Here is a 19105-nt window from a genome sequence, read left to right as displayed (position 1 = left end):
CTCTCTGTGTGGTGTAACTCTTTTTTTCTCCCCTTGCCCTAAAATTCTGAGACAAGTCAGATTTAGTAAATAATGTTCAGTGCTGTTTCCCTAGATTCCCTCCTGTTAGCTCCTAAACTTCACTAAACATTACATACACTCAGTCTTCTGTCCATGGTGTTGTACAAAATTAAGACTATCAGTAGCAAAGTAAAGTGGCTGTATTTGCACCCCCTTTTTTGCTGAAACTAGTATGTCAGGAATAATATTGTATAGAAGAAGGCCCAGAGTCCCTAAATTCTAGACACTGACCACTGTCTGACACACAAGTCAAGTAGCAGCTGAGATAAAATGATGAGAAGCAAACAACCAGGGGAAAGAGCAAGCAGAATGAATTGACTCAGGAGAAGATAAACTCCCTGCTTTCTCCCAAATATACTAGCAAAAGACAACATTAAGAAAGAAGGTAGATGTTGGATCTCAGGACTATGCTTCCACCTGCTTAAAACAATCATTATTTCACTATGTGTACAATGTTTCTGCAGTCTTCGTGACCAGTTGTCTCAATGTAACCGAATAATAACTGATATCTTACGATTTGGGTTTTATTAATGTTTATTCAAAGCACATGTTTTTAGTTTTCTTTATTTTCATCAATACTCTCTCTCATAAAAAATAGGATTTGAAAGTATTATTAAAAATGTGAACTATTAAAAAAACGTAGCTGAAGAAATTTTGGTTAAAAGCAGATGAATACATTCAAAATGCAAGTTGAGCATCCCTAATCTGAAAACCAAATATCTAAAACACTCCAAAATCCAAAACTTCCTGAACACTGAAATGATGCCATAAATGGAAAATAATAGTTTTTCATGAACAAAATTATTTAAAATATTGTATAAAATTACTTCCGGACTATGTGTATAAAGATATATATGAAATATAAATGAATTTCATGTTCAGACTTGTATATCCTCCCCAAGATATCTCAGTATGTATTATATATGCAAATATTCCAAAATCTGAAAAAAATTGGAAACACTTCTGGTCCCAAGCATTTAAGATAAGGAATATTCAATCAGTAAAAGTAAAGTCAGTACACAAAAGCACAGCAAAAATGTTTTCCAGAATCACTAGAGACGGCTGTAAATACGGTTCCGAGTTTCCCAGCAGCCAAAGCAAAGGGAAAATCGGATCAGTTATAAGAATCACATTGGTTTAAAGGTACAAACACCCTGTTGTACAGAAGAAAAGCTTTTCTTCTGAAACTGAGACTTGTGAGAAATGTTTCTCACAGATCTTTATAAAGAAGAGACAATAAAGAACAATATCCTTTGGAAACATAATAGCAAGTCTCTTCCAGTGTTTCCTTCTTGTGTCCCTCAAGGAATTCTAACATACCATGCTAATGCTTCAATCAGTAAGGAACACTTTATTCTCAGATGAAATATTTATATTATTTAATAACCATCAGTTAACAAAAGTCAACATAATGTACTTATTTCTCTGTATCTCTTGAACCAAAACTGTATCATTGCTATGGATAAACAAGAATACATTATTAATACAGTCATTATTTTGATATTCCTAAAAGAAGAAAAAGCATATTATTCTTACCAAAACCACTCTGAAGGTATCCATTATTTCCCTTACCTGTGATTCTTTCACATTTTCAACAGTAAAGTTGAACCAGACTCGGAAGCGTGGATTACAGGTGTCCGGCCTAATAAACAGATCATACTCAAACTCAGAGACGTGGTCCACCCGGCCCAGGTTACCTGGTAATAAAAATTAAGAGAACTGTGTTTTAATAGAAGTTCATGCAGCTAAATGGTACACACATTTAAATACTATACTCTCTGATAGTAGCATTTGTCAACATTGAATACTTGAAGGTTCAGTGTTCACAATCCATAGGGCTGCCAAGTCTGAATGCAGTCCAGTGTAAGAACTTTTCAGCTAGACCAGGCTGTGGTGCAAGCTTCTCTGTCAGGCCCTTCTGGCCCAGATCCTTTTGCGCTACAAGTGTCTTTGACAGAGCAAGATACTATATGGAATCTGTGGTAAGCCCCTATAAACCAAGAGAAGAATCACAAACTTCAGTTTCCTACTTAGAAAAGTGAGAATGATAATAACTTATGTATTTTCTTTAAGCTTTATTATATACAAACTGACTCTAACATACTGTATCTTATTTACATTTTCACAACAGATATATATGGTTTGTACTGAGCTTCTTGTATTCTAAACTTCTATCAGAACATGTTAAAGAATATGTACAGTAAGGTTTTAAACAAAAATTACAACTAATTGCTACATAAAAAAATATAATAATAAAACTTAATTTCCATTATCTCCATCAAGAGAACTAACAGCTATATAAAAAAATGTATAAACTTAGGTGTTATCTCCATTCTCTATATTGTCTCTCATTTTTCTCACTGATATTCTAGCAAGCAGTGAAGTACCAAAAATGTTAATAGCAGAATGAGATTAAATAAAGCAGAGTCTCACCACTCCTATTCAACATAGTATTGGAAATTCTGGTTAGTGCCATCAGGCAGGAGAAAGAAATAAAGTATTCAAATCGGAAGAAAGGATGTCAAATTGTCCCTGTTTGCAGATGACATGATTGTATATTTAGAAAAACCTATCATCTCAGCCCAAAATCTCCTTAAGCTGATAAGCAACTTTGATAAAGTCTCAGGATACAAAATCAATGTGCAAAAATCTCAAGCATGTCTATACACCAATAACAGACTAACAGAGAGCCAAATCATGAGTGAACTCCCATTCACAATTGCAACAAAGAGAATAAAATACCTAGGAATACAACTAACAAAGGATGTAAAGGGTCTCTTCAAGGAGAACTACAAACCACTGCTCAAGGAAATAAGAGAGGATGCAAACAGATGGAAAAACATTCCATGCTCATGGTTAGAAAGATTCAGTGTTGTGAAAATGACCATACTGTCCAAAGTAATTTATAGCTTCAATGCTATCCCCATCAAGCTACCAATGACTTTCTTCATAGAATTTGAAAAAAAAAATCTTAAACTTCATATGGAAACAAAAAGAGCCATATAGCCAATCCTAAGCAAAAAAACAAAGCTGGAGGCATCACACTACCTGACTTCAAACTATATTACAAGGCTACTGTACTCAAAACAGCATGGTACTGGTACCAAAACAGAGATATAGACAAATGGAACAGAACAGAGGCCTTAGAACACCACACAACTACAACCATCTGATCTTTGACAAACCAGACAAAAGCAATGAGGAAAGGATTCCCTATTTAATAAATGGCGTTGGGAAACTGGCTAGCCATATGCAAAAGCCAAATTGGACCCCTTCCTTACACCTTATACAAAAATTAACTCCAGGTGGATTAAAGATTTAAACATAAGACCTAACACCATAAAATCCTAGAAGAAAACCTATGCAATACCATTCAGAACATAGGCATAGGCAAGGACTTCATGACTAAAAAAACCAACAACAATGGTAACAAAAGCCAAAATAAACAAATGGGATGTAATTAAACTTAAAAGCTTCTGCACAGTAAAAGAAACTATCATTAGAGCAAACCAGCAACCAACAGAATGGAGAAAACCTTTTTTGCAATCTACCTATCTGACAAAAGGTTAATAACCAGAATCTACAAAGAACTAAAACAAATTTACATGAAAAAATCCCAACAAAAAGTGGTCGAAGGATATGAAGAGACACTTCTCAAAAGAAGACACTCTGCATCCAACAAACATATGAAAAAAAGCTCATTATCACTGGCCATTAGAGAAATGCAAAGCAAAACCACATTGAGATACCACCTCATGCCAGTTAGACTGACGATCATTAAAAAATTTGGAGACAACAGATGCTGGAGAGGATTTTACACTGTTGGTGGGAGTGTAAATTAATTAACCACCATTGTGGAAGACAGTGTGTCAAGTCAAGAATCTGGAACTAGAAATACCATTTGACCCAGCAATCCCATTACTGGGTATATACCCAAAGGATTATAAATCATTCTACTATAAAGACACATGCACACATATGTTTACTGAGGCACCGTTCACAATAGCAAAGACTTGGAACCAACCCAAATGCCCATCAAGGATAGACTGAATAAAGAAAATGTGGCACATATACACCATGGAATACTGTGCAGCCATAAAAAGGATGAGTTCCTGTCCTTTGCAGGGACGTGGATAAAACTGTAAACTATCATTCTGAGGAAACTAACACAGGAACAGAAAAGTAAACATCACATGTTCTCACTTATAAGTGAGAGTTGAATAATGAGAACATATGGGCACAGGGAAGGAAACATACACACCATGGCCTCTCGGTTTGGGGAGCAAGGGGAGGGATAGCATTAGGAGAAATATCTGATGTAGATGACAGGTTGATGGGTGCAGCAAACCACCATGGCACATGTATACCTATGTAACAAACGTTCTGCATATGTATCCTAGAACTTAAAGTAAAATAATAATAAAAATAATAACAAAAAAATATTTTTTAAAATTACATTTCAAAAAAGAAAATATAAAGAAATTTCTTTGTGACCCTTGAGTAGGCAAAGATTTCTTAGATAGAACATAAAAAGCATAAACTATATTTTTAAAAACTAATAAGCTGAATTTCATAAAGAGACACCAAAAATCACTTTAGCTCTCTAGTTCTCTGAAAGACACTATTAAGAAATGACAAAGAAAGACATTGACTAACAGAAGATATTTGTTACATAGAAAAAGAATTTGTATCCCTAATGATACTAAGCATTGCTTATCATCAGGAAAATACATATTAAAACCACGACAGAATACTACTGCATACCCGTAGAATAACTAAAAAATAAAAACATAAACAATTGAAAACCTGGCCCCAACAACTGATAATGAGGATGTGAAGCAACTAGAATTTTTATACGTTTCCAGTGAAAATATAAAGGATGATTACTTTGGAAAACATTTTGATAATTTCTCATAAAGGTAAACATACAGCAACTACATGACCTAGCTGGTCATAGACATCTAACCAAGAAATAAATTAAAAATTATGTTTGCACAAAGACTTTTAAATTAATGTTCATAGAAACTTTATTTGTAATAGCAGAAAACTGGAAACAACTGAAATGCCTTTCAATAGGTTGAACGAATAAACATATATTTACACAATAAAATAGTACTAAGCAATAAAAAGAAATGAATTATCAGTACATACCACATGGATCAATCTCAAATCATTATGTCCAAATAAAAAGGCCACACAAAACAGAGTACATAATTAATTCCATTTATTCAAGAAAATGCAAATTAATATTTATGGATAGAAAGCAATGATTAGTGTTTGTCTGGGTAGAAAGAAGGATATATTATGAAGGGGCCTGAGAAATTTTGCAGGTGATAAATATGTTTGCTCTCTTGATTACGGTGACAGTTTCATAAATGTATGTATATGTCAAAAAGCAGCAAATTTTACATTTTAAACATTTAAATATTCAATTTAATGTTGTTCAATTATACAGTACTTTAATAATTTAAAAAAAATACTTATACTTCTCCACTGTCTCATCTTCCCTTGGAATGTCCCAGAAGTAACAGCTATCTTAAATTTAGTGTTTCTGTTTTACACGCATTTTTTGAAACAAGCATTACACATAGTATAGTAGTTATGTACAGGTACTGTAAAGCCAGGCTGCATAAACTGTAAATCTGGCTCTATCACTTAATAGCTACATTTCTTTGGAAAAATTAATTCATTTTTATGTGCCTCAATTTATTCATTATAATGGGATGATAATAGTACTTTTTCACAGGGTTATTGTTAGTATTGACTGAATTTATATAAATAGCTAGAAGAGTATCTATCAAATAGTAAATTATGGGTATGCCATATAATACAAAACCAGGTAGATATTAAATTGAACATGAAAGAATTGTTAATAAAATGGAACAATATTAAGGCAATATATTAAGAATGGTTAGGAATCTGGGCTCTGGTTCATCCATGTTGTCCCAAAGAGTAAGATCTCCTTTTAAAGGCTGAATAATATTCCACTGAATGATATCCTATAATTTTGTTATCTATTCATCCATCAACAGACACCTTGGTTATGTTAAGTAAAATAAGTTAGACAAAAAAAGAAAAATCCTGCATTATCTCACTTATATATGAAATCTTATTTTTAAAAGTTGAGTACACAGTGACAAAGGGTAGAATGGCAGTTACCAGAGGTGAGGGTGGGGCAGGGAATGAAGAATAGGAAGACAAAGATCAAAAGTGTACAAAGTTGTAGTTATGCAGGATGAATAACTCTAGAGATACAATGTACAACATGAGGACTATAATTAATAGTATTGTACACTGAAAATTTGCGAAGAGAGTAGATTTTAGTAGCCCTTACTACCAAAAATAAATTAATGGTGAGATAATAAATATGTTTGTATTTTAGAAGTGGAGGTTTCATTGTACTGCCCAGGCTGGCCTCAAGCTCCTGGATTCAAGCAATCCTCCCACCTCAGGCTCCTGAGTAGATGGAACTACAGTCGCACACCACTGCACCTGGCTTCACTTTGGTTTTTGAAGTCCTATTTTTACATTTGTGATGGCCTGACTCATCACCGTTACCAAAAAAAAAAGTAATGGTGAGATAAATATATATAGAAACAATTTCACTATATATATGTATATCAAAACAGCATGTTGTATATCATAAATATGTACCATTTTTCTAAAAAAAAAAAAAAAAGGAATATGGGCTTTGGGTTAGACCACTTGGATTGAATCTCAAGTCTACCACTTACCATCTGGGTTATTTTGAGTATGTTTCTTACTTTCTTTGTGCTTTAGTTTCATCATCTTTAAAAGATGACGAATGACAGCAACTTCTTCTTAGGGTTGAATTAAACAATTTGACATGAAAGCATATGAAATACTGTCTTAAGCACAGAACAAACATTCAATAACATTAACTATGAGTAGTAGCATATATTCAGAAGTAATATATAGTTGCCTCCAACAATCAGTGTTATGTCTTCAAGTAAAAGGAACGTATATTGGACGTAAATTAATGGTTTCTATTTTTTTTGATTCATTCGGACTCATAGGAGAAACAATTTTTATCTTTGCCAAAAGATATCATAAATTCATTGGACATAAGCCTACTGCTGTTCATTATTGTTTGTCACCTATTTCTCTGTTCTTTTATTCAGCCTAACATGTTTTCATTCAATTTAGATAACTCAGTGAATATTTCCTACAGATTTCATTTCAAAAGACTGCACTTAACAATAACTAATGTGCCTTTTGTAAACTCCATGCTTACAGGGGCCCAAAAGTTTATTTTTACTATTAGTTTCCACTTCGCCTTTTCTTATGTTAATACCTTGTCTCATTTAGCAATGCTTTAACATGGATAGTTCTATCCAAGTCATTGACAGATTCATTGATGATTATTTTATTTTTAATATTTTATAGTATCAAAAATAGTAATATACCTACATTATATGATCAGTTATATACCAATACAAGCTGTAATACGTTAATCCAAGCAAATTTTTTTAATCAGTAGCTTTTAAGAAAAAATTCTTGTAATATTTATATATACTCTATATATATATACACACACACATACATAAACAGATTTTGTTGTAAAAAAGCATGATATGTTGATTAATTAAAGACTTTCAAGCAAAAAAATATACTGCATTTTTAGAATAATTCTGTGGAGAAGCTCAAAAGGAAACTGAGTCTTGTACAAAGGAGGAACAAAATGTAAAATGTCTGCTTAGAAAAGTCTCCTCATTTCTTTTTTAAGAGATAGGGTATTTGTATATTGCTCAGGCTAGACTGGAACTCCTGAGTTCAAGGGATCTCCTGTCTCAGCCTACAGAGTAGCTGGGAATTCAGGCATGTGTCACTGTGCCTGGCTTTGCTTCTAAATGGATTTTAACTACCAATAACTACATAGTATTTACCGTATGCCAAACATTCCTAACTGCACTCTTCTAAACACTCTTCTACTTGCCAAATTAATTTATTTCATGATAATTCCAAGACACAGACTGTGTTAGCAATCTCATTTTACTATATAGAAACTGAAATATTGAGAGATTAAATAATTTACTAAAGGTCATAAAGCTAAGGAAGTAATTCACAGAAACTGAATATGAATCCAGGTACTCCCACTTGAGTGTCTGATATTTTAAAATAGATTTTGGGGTATAAGAGGAGTTTTGTAACATGGATATATTGCATAGTGGTGAAGTCTGGGTTTTCACTGTAGCCCTCAGCTGAATAGTGTAAACAGTACTGATTAAGTGATTTATTTTCTCTTGCCCCACTCCTAAGTACCCACTCTTACAATTCTCCAATGTCTATTATCCTGGACATTGGAGAATGTCCATGTATACACATTATTTAGCTCCTACTTATAAATGAAAACATGCAGTGTTTTACTTTCTGTTTCTGAGTTATTTCCTTTAAGATAATGGCCTCCAGTTCCATCAATGTTGCTGCAAAAGACATGATTTATTTGTTATAGTTGAGTAATATATATATATTATATATATAGTTATATATATATAATATATATAGTTGAGTAATATATATATTATATATGTATATATATGTGTGTGTGTATACACACACACACACACACACACACACATATGCACACACATATACATACACACCACATTTTCTTTTTCCAGTCATCCACTATGGACACTTAGGTTGATTCCCTTACCTTTGTGCTGCAATAAACATACAACTACAGGTTTATTTTTGATGAGATTATTTCTTTTCATTTGGGCAGATACTCAGGAATGAGACTCCTGGATTGAGTGGTAGCTCTATTTTTAGTCCTTTGAGAAACTTCTGTACTGTTTTCCATAGAGATTATAGTAATTTACCTTTTCACCAACAGTGTATAAGCATTCTCTTTTCTATGAATCCTCACTAGCATCTATTATTTTTTGACTTTTTAATATTAGCCATTCTTACTATTTTTTATATAGAGGACTCTCTGAAATGATATAAACGTCAAGCCACATAAAACCTGGAACTGCCCTTGCTTCCAGCCTTCAGACTTCTTTAGCATTAAAAATGGAGAGAGATTAGTCTGACTCTTAGAGTTGTATATTTTAACCTTGATGTACAGGAATTAATTCTGCAAGTAAACAAATAAGGTGATTTCTTTAAAACATATTAAGAGCTATTTACCAGCAATTAAACATTAAATGCATGACGAATAATTAATGCTTTATATCTCGTCATACAATGATGACTAGCAATAGGGATGTGAAGGTTGAGTGACATTTTCAAAATCATTCTTCTTCAAAGATTAAAGATGCTTTCTAGTACATGTTTTTAAGTGGATGTATGTACTATTAATTTTACATTGATTGAATGGCAGTCAAAAGATTTGATTTAGCTCTATGTCTATCATTGATTACCTTTGTGACCTTGGGCCTATGACAGGATAACTTTCTATTCTAACTCTGAAAAGATTCTCACATTAATTTCTCTCCCTTTCCAGTGAATCTTCTCTCACTCAGTCTATAGTAACTGAGAAAGAAAAAATTTTATATTTAAGGGATGTGAGCCCCTTTAAATTATCAGGGCTAGAGAGCTACTGAAATGTGGCAGTAGTCACGTCTCATGCCCCAACTTGAGCTAAGAAATCATTCTGAAGAGAACTCTAGACTGAGTGTCACCACCAACAGCTTATAAATTAACCTAACAACGCCATATGCTGGGCACATAACTCTTATCCTTATTTCAAAAATGTGCAGCCAATCACTAATCAATGTTATTTCTAGAAATCAATGATAATTCCTGAAAAATAACTTTTCTAATCACTCCTATTCCTAATTTGTTCTTTCTTTCTTTAAAAATCTTGAGCCTCTCCTTTGTTTTCCCAGATCACTCGACATTGTTACCCCAGGCTGTAGTCCTTAACCTTGGCTCAAATAAGCTCTCTATATTAATTTTGCCTCAGTTTATTTATTTAGGTCAGAAAATCAAACTGCTGAATGGCCTTCATATCTCTTGACTCTAATCCCAGCCAGCCTCCCATTCTCTTATCATCCAACTTCCAATGAGCCTTTGATCCCTTTTCTGCTACCTAAAGAATAAAACGCAAAATCAGCCCACTACATAAAATCTCTACAATTTGACCTCTAGATATCGGTATAACTTTATGTACCATTAGATCTCCTATTTCTTTATACAGTTTTATGGACTGTTTTCACAAACATATATAATTTTGGCACATTTGCTCAAGCTTTTCTACAGTTTGAAACACTCTCATAAGATATGTCTGCTCATCAAAGCCTTCAGAGCCTTACTCAAATTGCCAGTTTTTCCAAGATTATTTTCCAGAAGGATTAATCTTTCCCATTATCTCCTCTTATCACTTACTTTATTATTTCATTATAATATCCATCACATCGCAAAGTGGTTGAAGACACTAGCAACGAGTTAGAAAAACATAGCTTCAAAGCTGTGCTCTACCACTCACCAAGCCATGTAACTTTGGGCAAATTACTTAACCTCCATGAAATTCGGCTTTCATTTACTGAATGGATTATGTGCATATGGTATATTCTGTATACATGGAAACCAAAGAAATTCAGTGAAGAGGAAGCAGAATAAGCCATCAGGCTACCAGGCCTAAGCTTCATATTCAAAAATCCAATAGTTTATATCAGTCAGTAGAGTAAGGGTAGAATAGGAATGAGTAGGGGTAAAAGGTCTCTTATTTGCTTACCCAACAAATAATAAGGCATTATTTCATTTTCCACTGTTCTTTGAAATTATTGTACTCTCAGCAAGTAGCCCAAGAAAAGAGGGGCACTGGACGACATACTTTAAGAACAAAATCCCACTCTGGACCCCAAACAGTGCAGGACACTCTCCTTTGTTTTTATATCTAATGGAAATGTTCAAGCACTTTCTGAAAGTAGTAAAAGTTATATGTGAAACCTCTTAATGCTGTTGTTTGGAAAGTAAATTAATCAAACTCTACATTTCATAAAATATTTCCTCCACAAGTATTTATTGACTATAAACTGTAGGTCAACATATAATTATTATTGTGGCTATAACAGTGAACATGACAGTCATAGTCCGTTTTCTTAGGCTTTATGCTCTCATAGAGAAGATTAACATTAACTGGATCACTTTTCAAGTGTGATGAGTGTTATAAAGGAGATATATGCCTCTGGTATCATAGAAGCAAACAATAGAGAACTTAATCCAGTTTATGGATGAAAGTAGGCCACTCTTGTTAACTGCTGTCATGAACTGAATGTTTGTATTCCCTCAGAATTCATATGTTGAAACTCTAAGCCCCAAAAAGTCTGTACTTGGAGACAGGACCTATAAGGAGGTAATTAAGGTTAAACGAGGTTATAATGGTGGGGCTCTGATCCAATAGAATTCGTGATCTTTTTTTTTTTTTTTTTTTTTTTGAGACAGAGTCTCACTCTGACACCAGGCTGGAATGCAGTGGCATGATATCAGCTCACTGCAACCTCCGTCTCCCAGGTTCAAGCGATTCTCCTGGCTTAGCCTCCTGAGTAACTGAGACTACAGGCTTACGTCACCATGCCAGCTAATTTTTGTATTTTTAGTAGAGATGATAAGAAGAGACAGCAGAGAGAGCTAGCTTTTTTTTCTCCTTCTCTGTACCCCAAGGAAAAATCATGTGAGGACATGGCAAGAAGAAGGTCAGATAGGTAGCTCTCACAAGAAACTGAGCACTGCCAGAACTTTGATCTTGGACTCTGCAAAGACATACCTCCAGAAATGTGAGAAAATAAATTTCTTTTGTATAAGCATGCAGTTCATGGTGTTTTGTTATGGCAGCCCAAGTGGATGTAAGGAAGTAATGAAGAAATGAGGAAAGGAGAAAAAGGAATGGAAGAAAAGGAAAGGGATTGGGAGGGGAGTGAATAGGAGAGGGGGGATAAGAAAGAGAGAATAAAAGAATTTGCTTTTATTATTTTCCAACTAAAATGACATTTCCTTTTCCTTTCAGAATATAATGGACTTCATTGTGTGAAACTCCCGCATATGTAGGACTCTAGGCAAATGCTTACATTACAAGAAACATGCATCTATGTAATATATGTATCTCTCAGAATTACTCTTTCCTATTCCCATAACATTTGGCGGAGCACTTTAAGCTTATCAAGTGCTATTAAGTGCTTGCTGAGTTCATATTCAAAACTTTTCTGGCTACAGATTGTTTCAAATCTATATAATGGATATGTATCTGCAAACTAATAGTGAAATAATGCTGTGTTTAAGCTTACCAGAATAAGTATTTATTCTCAAGCTCATAGGTTTGCAGGTTGTGATTTGGCTGATCTATGCTGGGCTGTGCAGCTCTGCTTTAGGCTGTAGTAGGCTGTGGATGGCTCTAGGATGAGGCTGAAACAAAGTATATTCAGCATTTCTCTCATACACCTGTTCTTACGGCAATTTACCAGCATGCTAAACCCATATTACTCAAAAAGCACATTTAAGGTCTCTGTTGAAGTCATATCCATTAACGCTCTTTTTTTTTCTTTTTTCTTTTCTTTATTTATTTATTTTTTTTTTTTTTGAGACAGGGTCTTGCTGGGTCTCCCAGGCTGGAAGTGCAGTGGCCCAATCTTTGCTCACTGCAATCTTCACCTCCTGGGCTCAAGCAGGCATTCGGTTGAGCAACTGATCAAAGAAAATCATGTGACAAAGCCCCAAATCAAAGGAATAAGAATATATATCCTAACTACAGTGAGAAAGCGAAAAGAATAAATATTTGCTGAATAATAAGCCACATGTTTTATAGAGATTCAGACAAGATGATCTCTAAGTAAGAAAGGAAACTAAATAGAAACTAGATGCTAGTAAGAAAAAGGTGACTTAGAGTTTCAGATTTTAAGTAGCTTATAGTTTGAAGGCTGGTGGGGGTTGAGGGAGAAACAAATAAGAAAAGCACTATAAATATATTGAAGTAAGTATAATAACAATGATGGTAGAATGATTAATTCTGTGTGGAGGACATTTGAGCTTTAAAGGGTAGTAGAAGTTTATCGGATCAAGTTGGTTGGGATTCAGAGAAGATAGAATTCTAGGCAAAGATACATGAACTAGAATCGCATAATTTAAAAGTGGAATTTTTTAGGTGTAGCTAAAGCATAAAATACGTAGAAAAAATGGTGGGAAATGGCATAGGAGTTGCAAGAGTCAAATCTTATCATTATAAGTGAGGCCAAAAAATTTGGTCTGCAGTGCCATTGAAGAATATTAAATAGGAAAATAATATGTTAAAACGCTTAGAATTATGGCTCAATAGAGAGGAAGAATGACTGGCCAGATGAGTTTAAGGAATAGCAGAGAGAGTTCAAGTATGAGACAATAGAGGCCTGAACCAAAGCAGTGGCAATGTGAATGATGAGAAAGGAATATTAGCAAGTTTATGAAATATTACTGCATATCTTTTTTAATGACTGCAAACCTCAGAACCTTCTGAGTTGTAAGTGACTTAAACTCAGCTCCAGTTAGTTTAAGCCAAAACTGGCAGCTCTCAGAAATAAAAACATAAAAATAAAACGAACTACAGGAATCAGCACAACTCTAAAGGCCTTGGGGATGGAACAGAGAATTTAAATGTTGTTTACATTTTCTCCCTATCCTTCATCAATGTTTATTCACTTAATTCTCTCCCACTGTAGAAAAACTTACTACACATGGAGGAGGAATATGGCCACAGAAAGCTCCACACCACATTCTTCTAACTAAAGGCAAGAAAAGGCCCTCTATTTAAAATATTTTTTTTAAATAAAAATTCTTGAGGAAGGTTCTATTGCCCCAACTCAGGTCATATGCTCACCCTACAATACAGTGACCAAAATGCTATGAGTTACCCAAGTTATCTGCTGATCCTCTCAGAGAAAAGTAATCTGTTATCAGTAGAGGAAATGGATAAATTTTTATCTAACCAACCACATCAATCTGTATCAGCTGCTGAGAGAGTAAAAGACTAGTTGAGGGTGACAAGTTGAGAGTTCCAGCTTGGCAACAAGAATATTAGTGACATATTAATGATAATAGGTACTACAGGAAGAAAACAATGTATGAAGAAACATTTTTAGAAATATCAAGTTTGACCTTAAACTTCGATAATTCAAACCATGAATTATTCAAATGGCAATATTCAATAACCACTAAATTTTTCTTTGTACAAGACTGGGATATAAATAGAGAGACAGTGTATAACAATAGCAATTAATGATTTTGAAGAATAAAGACAGAAATTTCATTTCTGTATTTGACATAAAAACATTAAATCCAGGAAATATATCTTTCCATATGAGAAAGAACACTTGAAAATAATGATTTAAGAGTCTCTGAGGCTATTTTAATGGAAATTTCAACCAATTGAACCATTTGAAAATATCTATTGAAATGCATATGATTGATATTATTTTTATGAAAGGGAAAAATGATGCAGTGTAAATGGAAACAATATAATGTACTACCAAATACAAGATCTGCTGCCCTCATTGCCATTGCTGATTCAGTCAGCAGTGAGACTAATAAGCCTGTGAAGCTTTCTATTTTCTCAAAAAGGAGAGGGCTGCTCATTAGCAGAAAATTTGGTTGAGTCCACCTTAGAAGCCAATAGTCCATATCTTCTGGAAAAATTTGCAGGGATCTTATAAAAACTCCAAGTATTTGACACTATAGAGGTTCTACCAAGTGGGTTAAAACATTATGACTTATTATTATACCCATAATCCCCAAAGTGAAATAATATTTTCTGAAAACTCTCCATTTTGTGGTTCATTGAGATATTCCCAGCAACATACACACAAACAAAAAGACTATTGCAAAGGGGTTTTGCATAGACACTCAAATTAAAGCTGACAATTACCTTGATGGAAGAATAAATAATAAAACTTAAGGGATTTATTAGCCCCAAAGTAGTTTTCAAGTTGCATAAAATGTTCCTTTTCTTCCTATATATTAAAGTACTCCTGCCCCATACATTTAGACTTCATAAAATATTCACAATGTTGCTTTCTATGTTGTTAAAAAAAGTATCTGCTACCGGAAGAAGGAAAATCCATTTTGCAAAATGACAGGGAGATTACCCAGCATAACTACAATTATATTATTTAAAGGCACAGAAAGAAAATAGCTGTTATACAATATAAGATCTTCTTAAACCATACACTGTGTTTTTCTACAGAGGATTTTTAAGATGAAAAATAGACCCTGAGGGTCTTTGATAGGCCTGAGGCAATATTAAAAAAAAAAAGTCAAACATTCTGCTAAGAAGCACCTCTATCTTCAGAATAACTTAGCAGCCAGCTTCCAATGCCTCCTTATTTACAGCCATTGTTCCCAGAGGAAGTGCACTTGAGTGTGGACCACTATTAGTTTGTAATGAGCTTGCCAGGAATGATACAGGAAACAAATTTGTAACCATGTGCCATTCCCAGCTTAGAAACATGATGACACACTCTTTTGGTGAAGTAGACAGGAATATGGAGTGGAGAAGGGATGTGGGGAGAGAAGCAGGAAGAAAAACGAAAAGATAAAGGATGCCTAGCAATAGTGAGCCATCTTCCTGTTCTTCTCCTAAAAAGCAGCCAAATAGAATAGAACTGAGGAAGACTGAGTTGCCAGCATAGTTCTGAGGAATGAGGATTATTGAGATCAACTGTCAATTCCCAGTTCAGGGGCCTTCAAAGGGCAGGCTTGAACTCTCATATGAAACCACTCTAAAACAAAACAAAATGAAAAGGAAAAAAAAACCAGCCCTGACATGTCACAGATTAGTAACAAAATGTCAAATGCTTCCCCTTTACACCTAGGATGCCTCTATATTCTGTGTTCACTTACATAATCCTAATGTACCTCTCTACATACAGGAAAGTGCACACCATCATCAACAGAGGAGGCTACAGAATTAAACCTTATCTAAGAGAGCTGTCAATAAATCTATTGTTGGAGATACATGTGAATAGAAGTAGCAGAGGCAATCTTTGTCTTTTAAAGAGGTAGTTTTTCAAAAAGAGAATTACACAAAGTGCTCCTCTGTTTTTGTCAATATGCTGCCAGGTTTTGAAATGCTATTTTTCATCCAAACAATAAAAATCTTGACAAGTAAGCAGCAGAAAATCACTAAATACACTTGCAGCTGCATTTCAATCTATACAAAGTCTTTAAACAAAAACAACCAAAGAACAGCCTGGCCTAGCAAAATTATTTCACCATTTGAGCCTCAAGTCCAAGATAATTAAGAGACTGAATTTTATATTTCCCCTGAAATTTTCCCAAAAAAAAGTTCAAATAAAAAGTGAAAATACAGATGAGAAGATGTAGTTAAGATCTACATGTGAATTTCACGAGCATAAAATCAAGGAGGCAATTTTCTTTCAACTTTACAATTGAAATTAACCCCCCAAAATCCTAAATTATTTTCTTTCTAAAAAATGTAAGTGAGCTCAAAACAATCGGGTTAGTGGGAGTGAAGGTGGAGATAGAGAAGAAACTGATGCTGGAAGACCCAGGTCAAACATCTAGCATAACTAGCAGCAATATATATTTTAGGGAAAGCTGAAAAAAAGAGAGTGTTTCCATCATATAATCAAAAGATTATAAAGATCTGAATTAATAAGACTGTGGTAGCAGGAATTTTTAAAAATGAGAAATATTGATAGCAGCAGGAGACAGACAGCAGGAACATACCCTAGGCAGGTCCTAGGCATACAGGTGCAGGTCCTTGGTGAAACCCAACCTTCAAACCAAAGATAATTTAAAGCCTGAAAATGAGCTGAGCTGCGAGTTCCAGGTGGAGTCCACAACCAAAGTGAGAACTTCTATTCCTGTTTTCCCACGCTTTCCTGATTGGTTCTTTCTGGATAATGCTTTTTAACCAATTGAATGTTGCCTCTTCCAAGGTTACCTACAGCCAGTGACTCCTGATTCCAAACCTATAAAAACCCCAGACTCAGCCACACAGATGGCTACTCACTTTTGGGCTTGTTCTCACACAGTGGGCTACCCACTTCAGGTCCCTTCTTGTCAAGAGCTTTCCTGTCACTTGATAAAATTATTTTCTGCCTTGCTCACTCTCCAGTGTCTACATACTTCATTCTTCTTAGGCGTGGGACAAAAACCCAGAACCCACCAAAGAGCAGGAGCTAAAAAGGGCTATAACATGCTCCTGGCCAGCTCACCAAGCTGTGGATGGCATGAATAAAAACACCTGTGATACATTCTCATTCACCAAACTATGGGAGTGTAGAGCTGTAACCCTTCTGGGGGCCCAGACCTCAGGATACCCCAAGCCAGAACTATAACATGACCCCATTTACCCAGCTGCCAATCAAGAATGAGAGAGATAACTATGGCATTCCCTGAGAGCTCACACCTTGGGACTCCTCAAGGAGTGACAGAAGCTGTGACAACAGTTTGGGCCTCCGCAGTTGCTGGTATCTTCGAGTTTTGGGGCGCTGCCATGTCCCCCTCATCTAGATGCTGGCACGCAAGGTAGAACCCAGTTGTGGCATGCCTGGTCCAGCCTTGGGTGGAGCACAGAGCCACGGCAGGCTGGTAGCATGAGCCAAGCACAGCCTGCCAGACCAAGTGGCCAGAGCAAACCCAGCAGGCTCCAGCAAAGCCCAGGCAGAGGTACCACCCTCCCCATGGAGATTACTAGCTGGTAAAATGGCACAGAATTAATCCTGTTTCAATATGTGATCCACATTTTTGTGGACATAATGAATGATATTTATTAATGAATGAAGGTAATTATATTGAATATCTTTCATTTGCCCTTCCAGAGCCATTCTCTGTATTCGGCTCCTTGCTTTGTGCTACAGAAGGCTGACCTCTACAGACTATATCAATGGGCTCCCTTACTCTCTACCTTCTGGTTGGGCTTGGTTAATGGAAGTTACCAGACACAGGTGAAGGACAGAAAGTGTGAGGACAAAGTACTTATTCCCTTGGCCCCCTCTCTGCCTGGTTACAAGTTGTTGACTCTTCTACTGAAGACCAAAGCTCCTATCAGGTGTCCTCTACATTTAGTCTTCCCCATGACTCCTATAATCACTTCCCTTCCTTTCTCCATCAACCCTAGTATGGGAAATAGTTTTGTATTATTAGCAGCCTAAGAATTTTAAAACATGCCCTCTTAATTGCCCTAAACCCCACCATGCCCTTACAAATAGTTCCAGAATCTTGACTGATATAGTGAGATTGTTTTGTAAAACATAAAAGTTTATTTAGCTACTTTGTTAGTTTAAAAAAGTATGTCAGATATACACAGCAGGTGAATAATAAATATTTGCTGAATTAATTAATACAGACTACATACTGTTAATATTTTGGGTCAGTTCCTGGTTTAAATTCTTTAAATCTCAAGAAAAAATAAAGAGTCATGAAATATATCAATTAGGCATCAAGAGCTTATAAAAGTATAAGCAACAAAAGAAATCAATCATTTATAGAAGCCCTTTAATAATTATTTAAAATATCTATTATTCTAGGAAGTAATCTAAATATATGTAGCTTTTCATAAAGGTGAAGGGAAAAAATAGCAACCTTCAAAATTAATACCTTGAAAAGTATAAACATGAATCTGGAAATTCTAACTATGGCCAATTGAAGAGACAGGCAAAGTCCCCCAAAAAGCAATTGTAAACCTAAATATAACTGATAAAAAGGGTAATTTTTTAAAGGTATACAAAAATCAGAGAAGTGTTTGAATTGTTGAAAACTACTTAACTTACAGTAAGAATAGAGGGAAATTGTGATACTGTAGGCTGGAGCTGCTCCAATACTTGCCCCCAAGAATCTTGGTCTGAAGAATCTGCTATGTAAGGCAGGGTATAAGGACCTACAGTGGTTTTTCTGCCATGGTTGAGGAGGTCTTACTCAAATTGGAGAAGTGATGACCACATCCAGGGGTACTGTCAGTGGAAATTACTTATGAAAAACTGGCTAGCAAGAAAGGGTAAAGGATGCAACTCTGCCAGCCTGAAGTACAGACCCAATTGTGGGAAGCATATTCTTGGCTAAAACTGTGTACATCCACAGTGAAGGCAGA

The 19105-nt window shown here is 35.1% G+C and overlaps 1 protein-coding gene across 2 annotated transcripts in view; it reads right to left on the bottom strand.

Moving 5' to 3' along the window:
• The window catches only part of LOC116564083 (cytosolic carboxypeptidase 6-like), a 705101-nt gene that overhangs the window by 419527 nt on the left and 266469 nt on the right, over positions 1-19105 (bottom strand). For both annotated transcript variants that reach the window (XM_032297083.1, XM_032297082.1), the window contains one exon: positions 1633-1757. In XM_032297083.1, coding sequence (XP_032152974.1) covers positions 1633-1757 — 125 coding nt within the window. The remainder of the gene's footprint in view (positions 1-1632; positions 1758-19105) is intronic.

Source organism: Sapajus apella, unplaced genomic scaffold, assembly GCF_009761245.1.
Source record: "Sapajus apella isolate SASKATOON/1434 unplaced genomic scaffold, GSC_monkey_1.0 scaffold36, whole genome shotgun sequence".
NCBI classification, from domain to species: Eukaryota; Metazoa; Chordata; class Mammalia; order Primates; family Cebidae; genus Sapajus; species Sapajus apella.
This window is presented reverse-complemented; position numbering and strand designations above follow the sequence as displayed.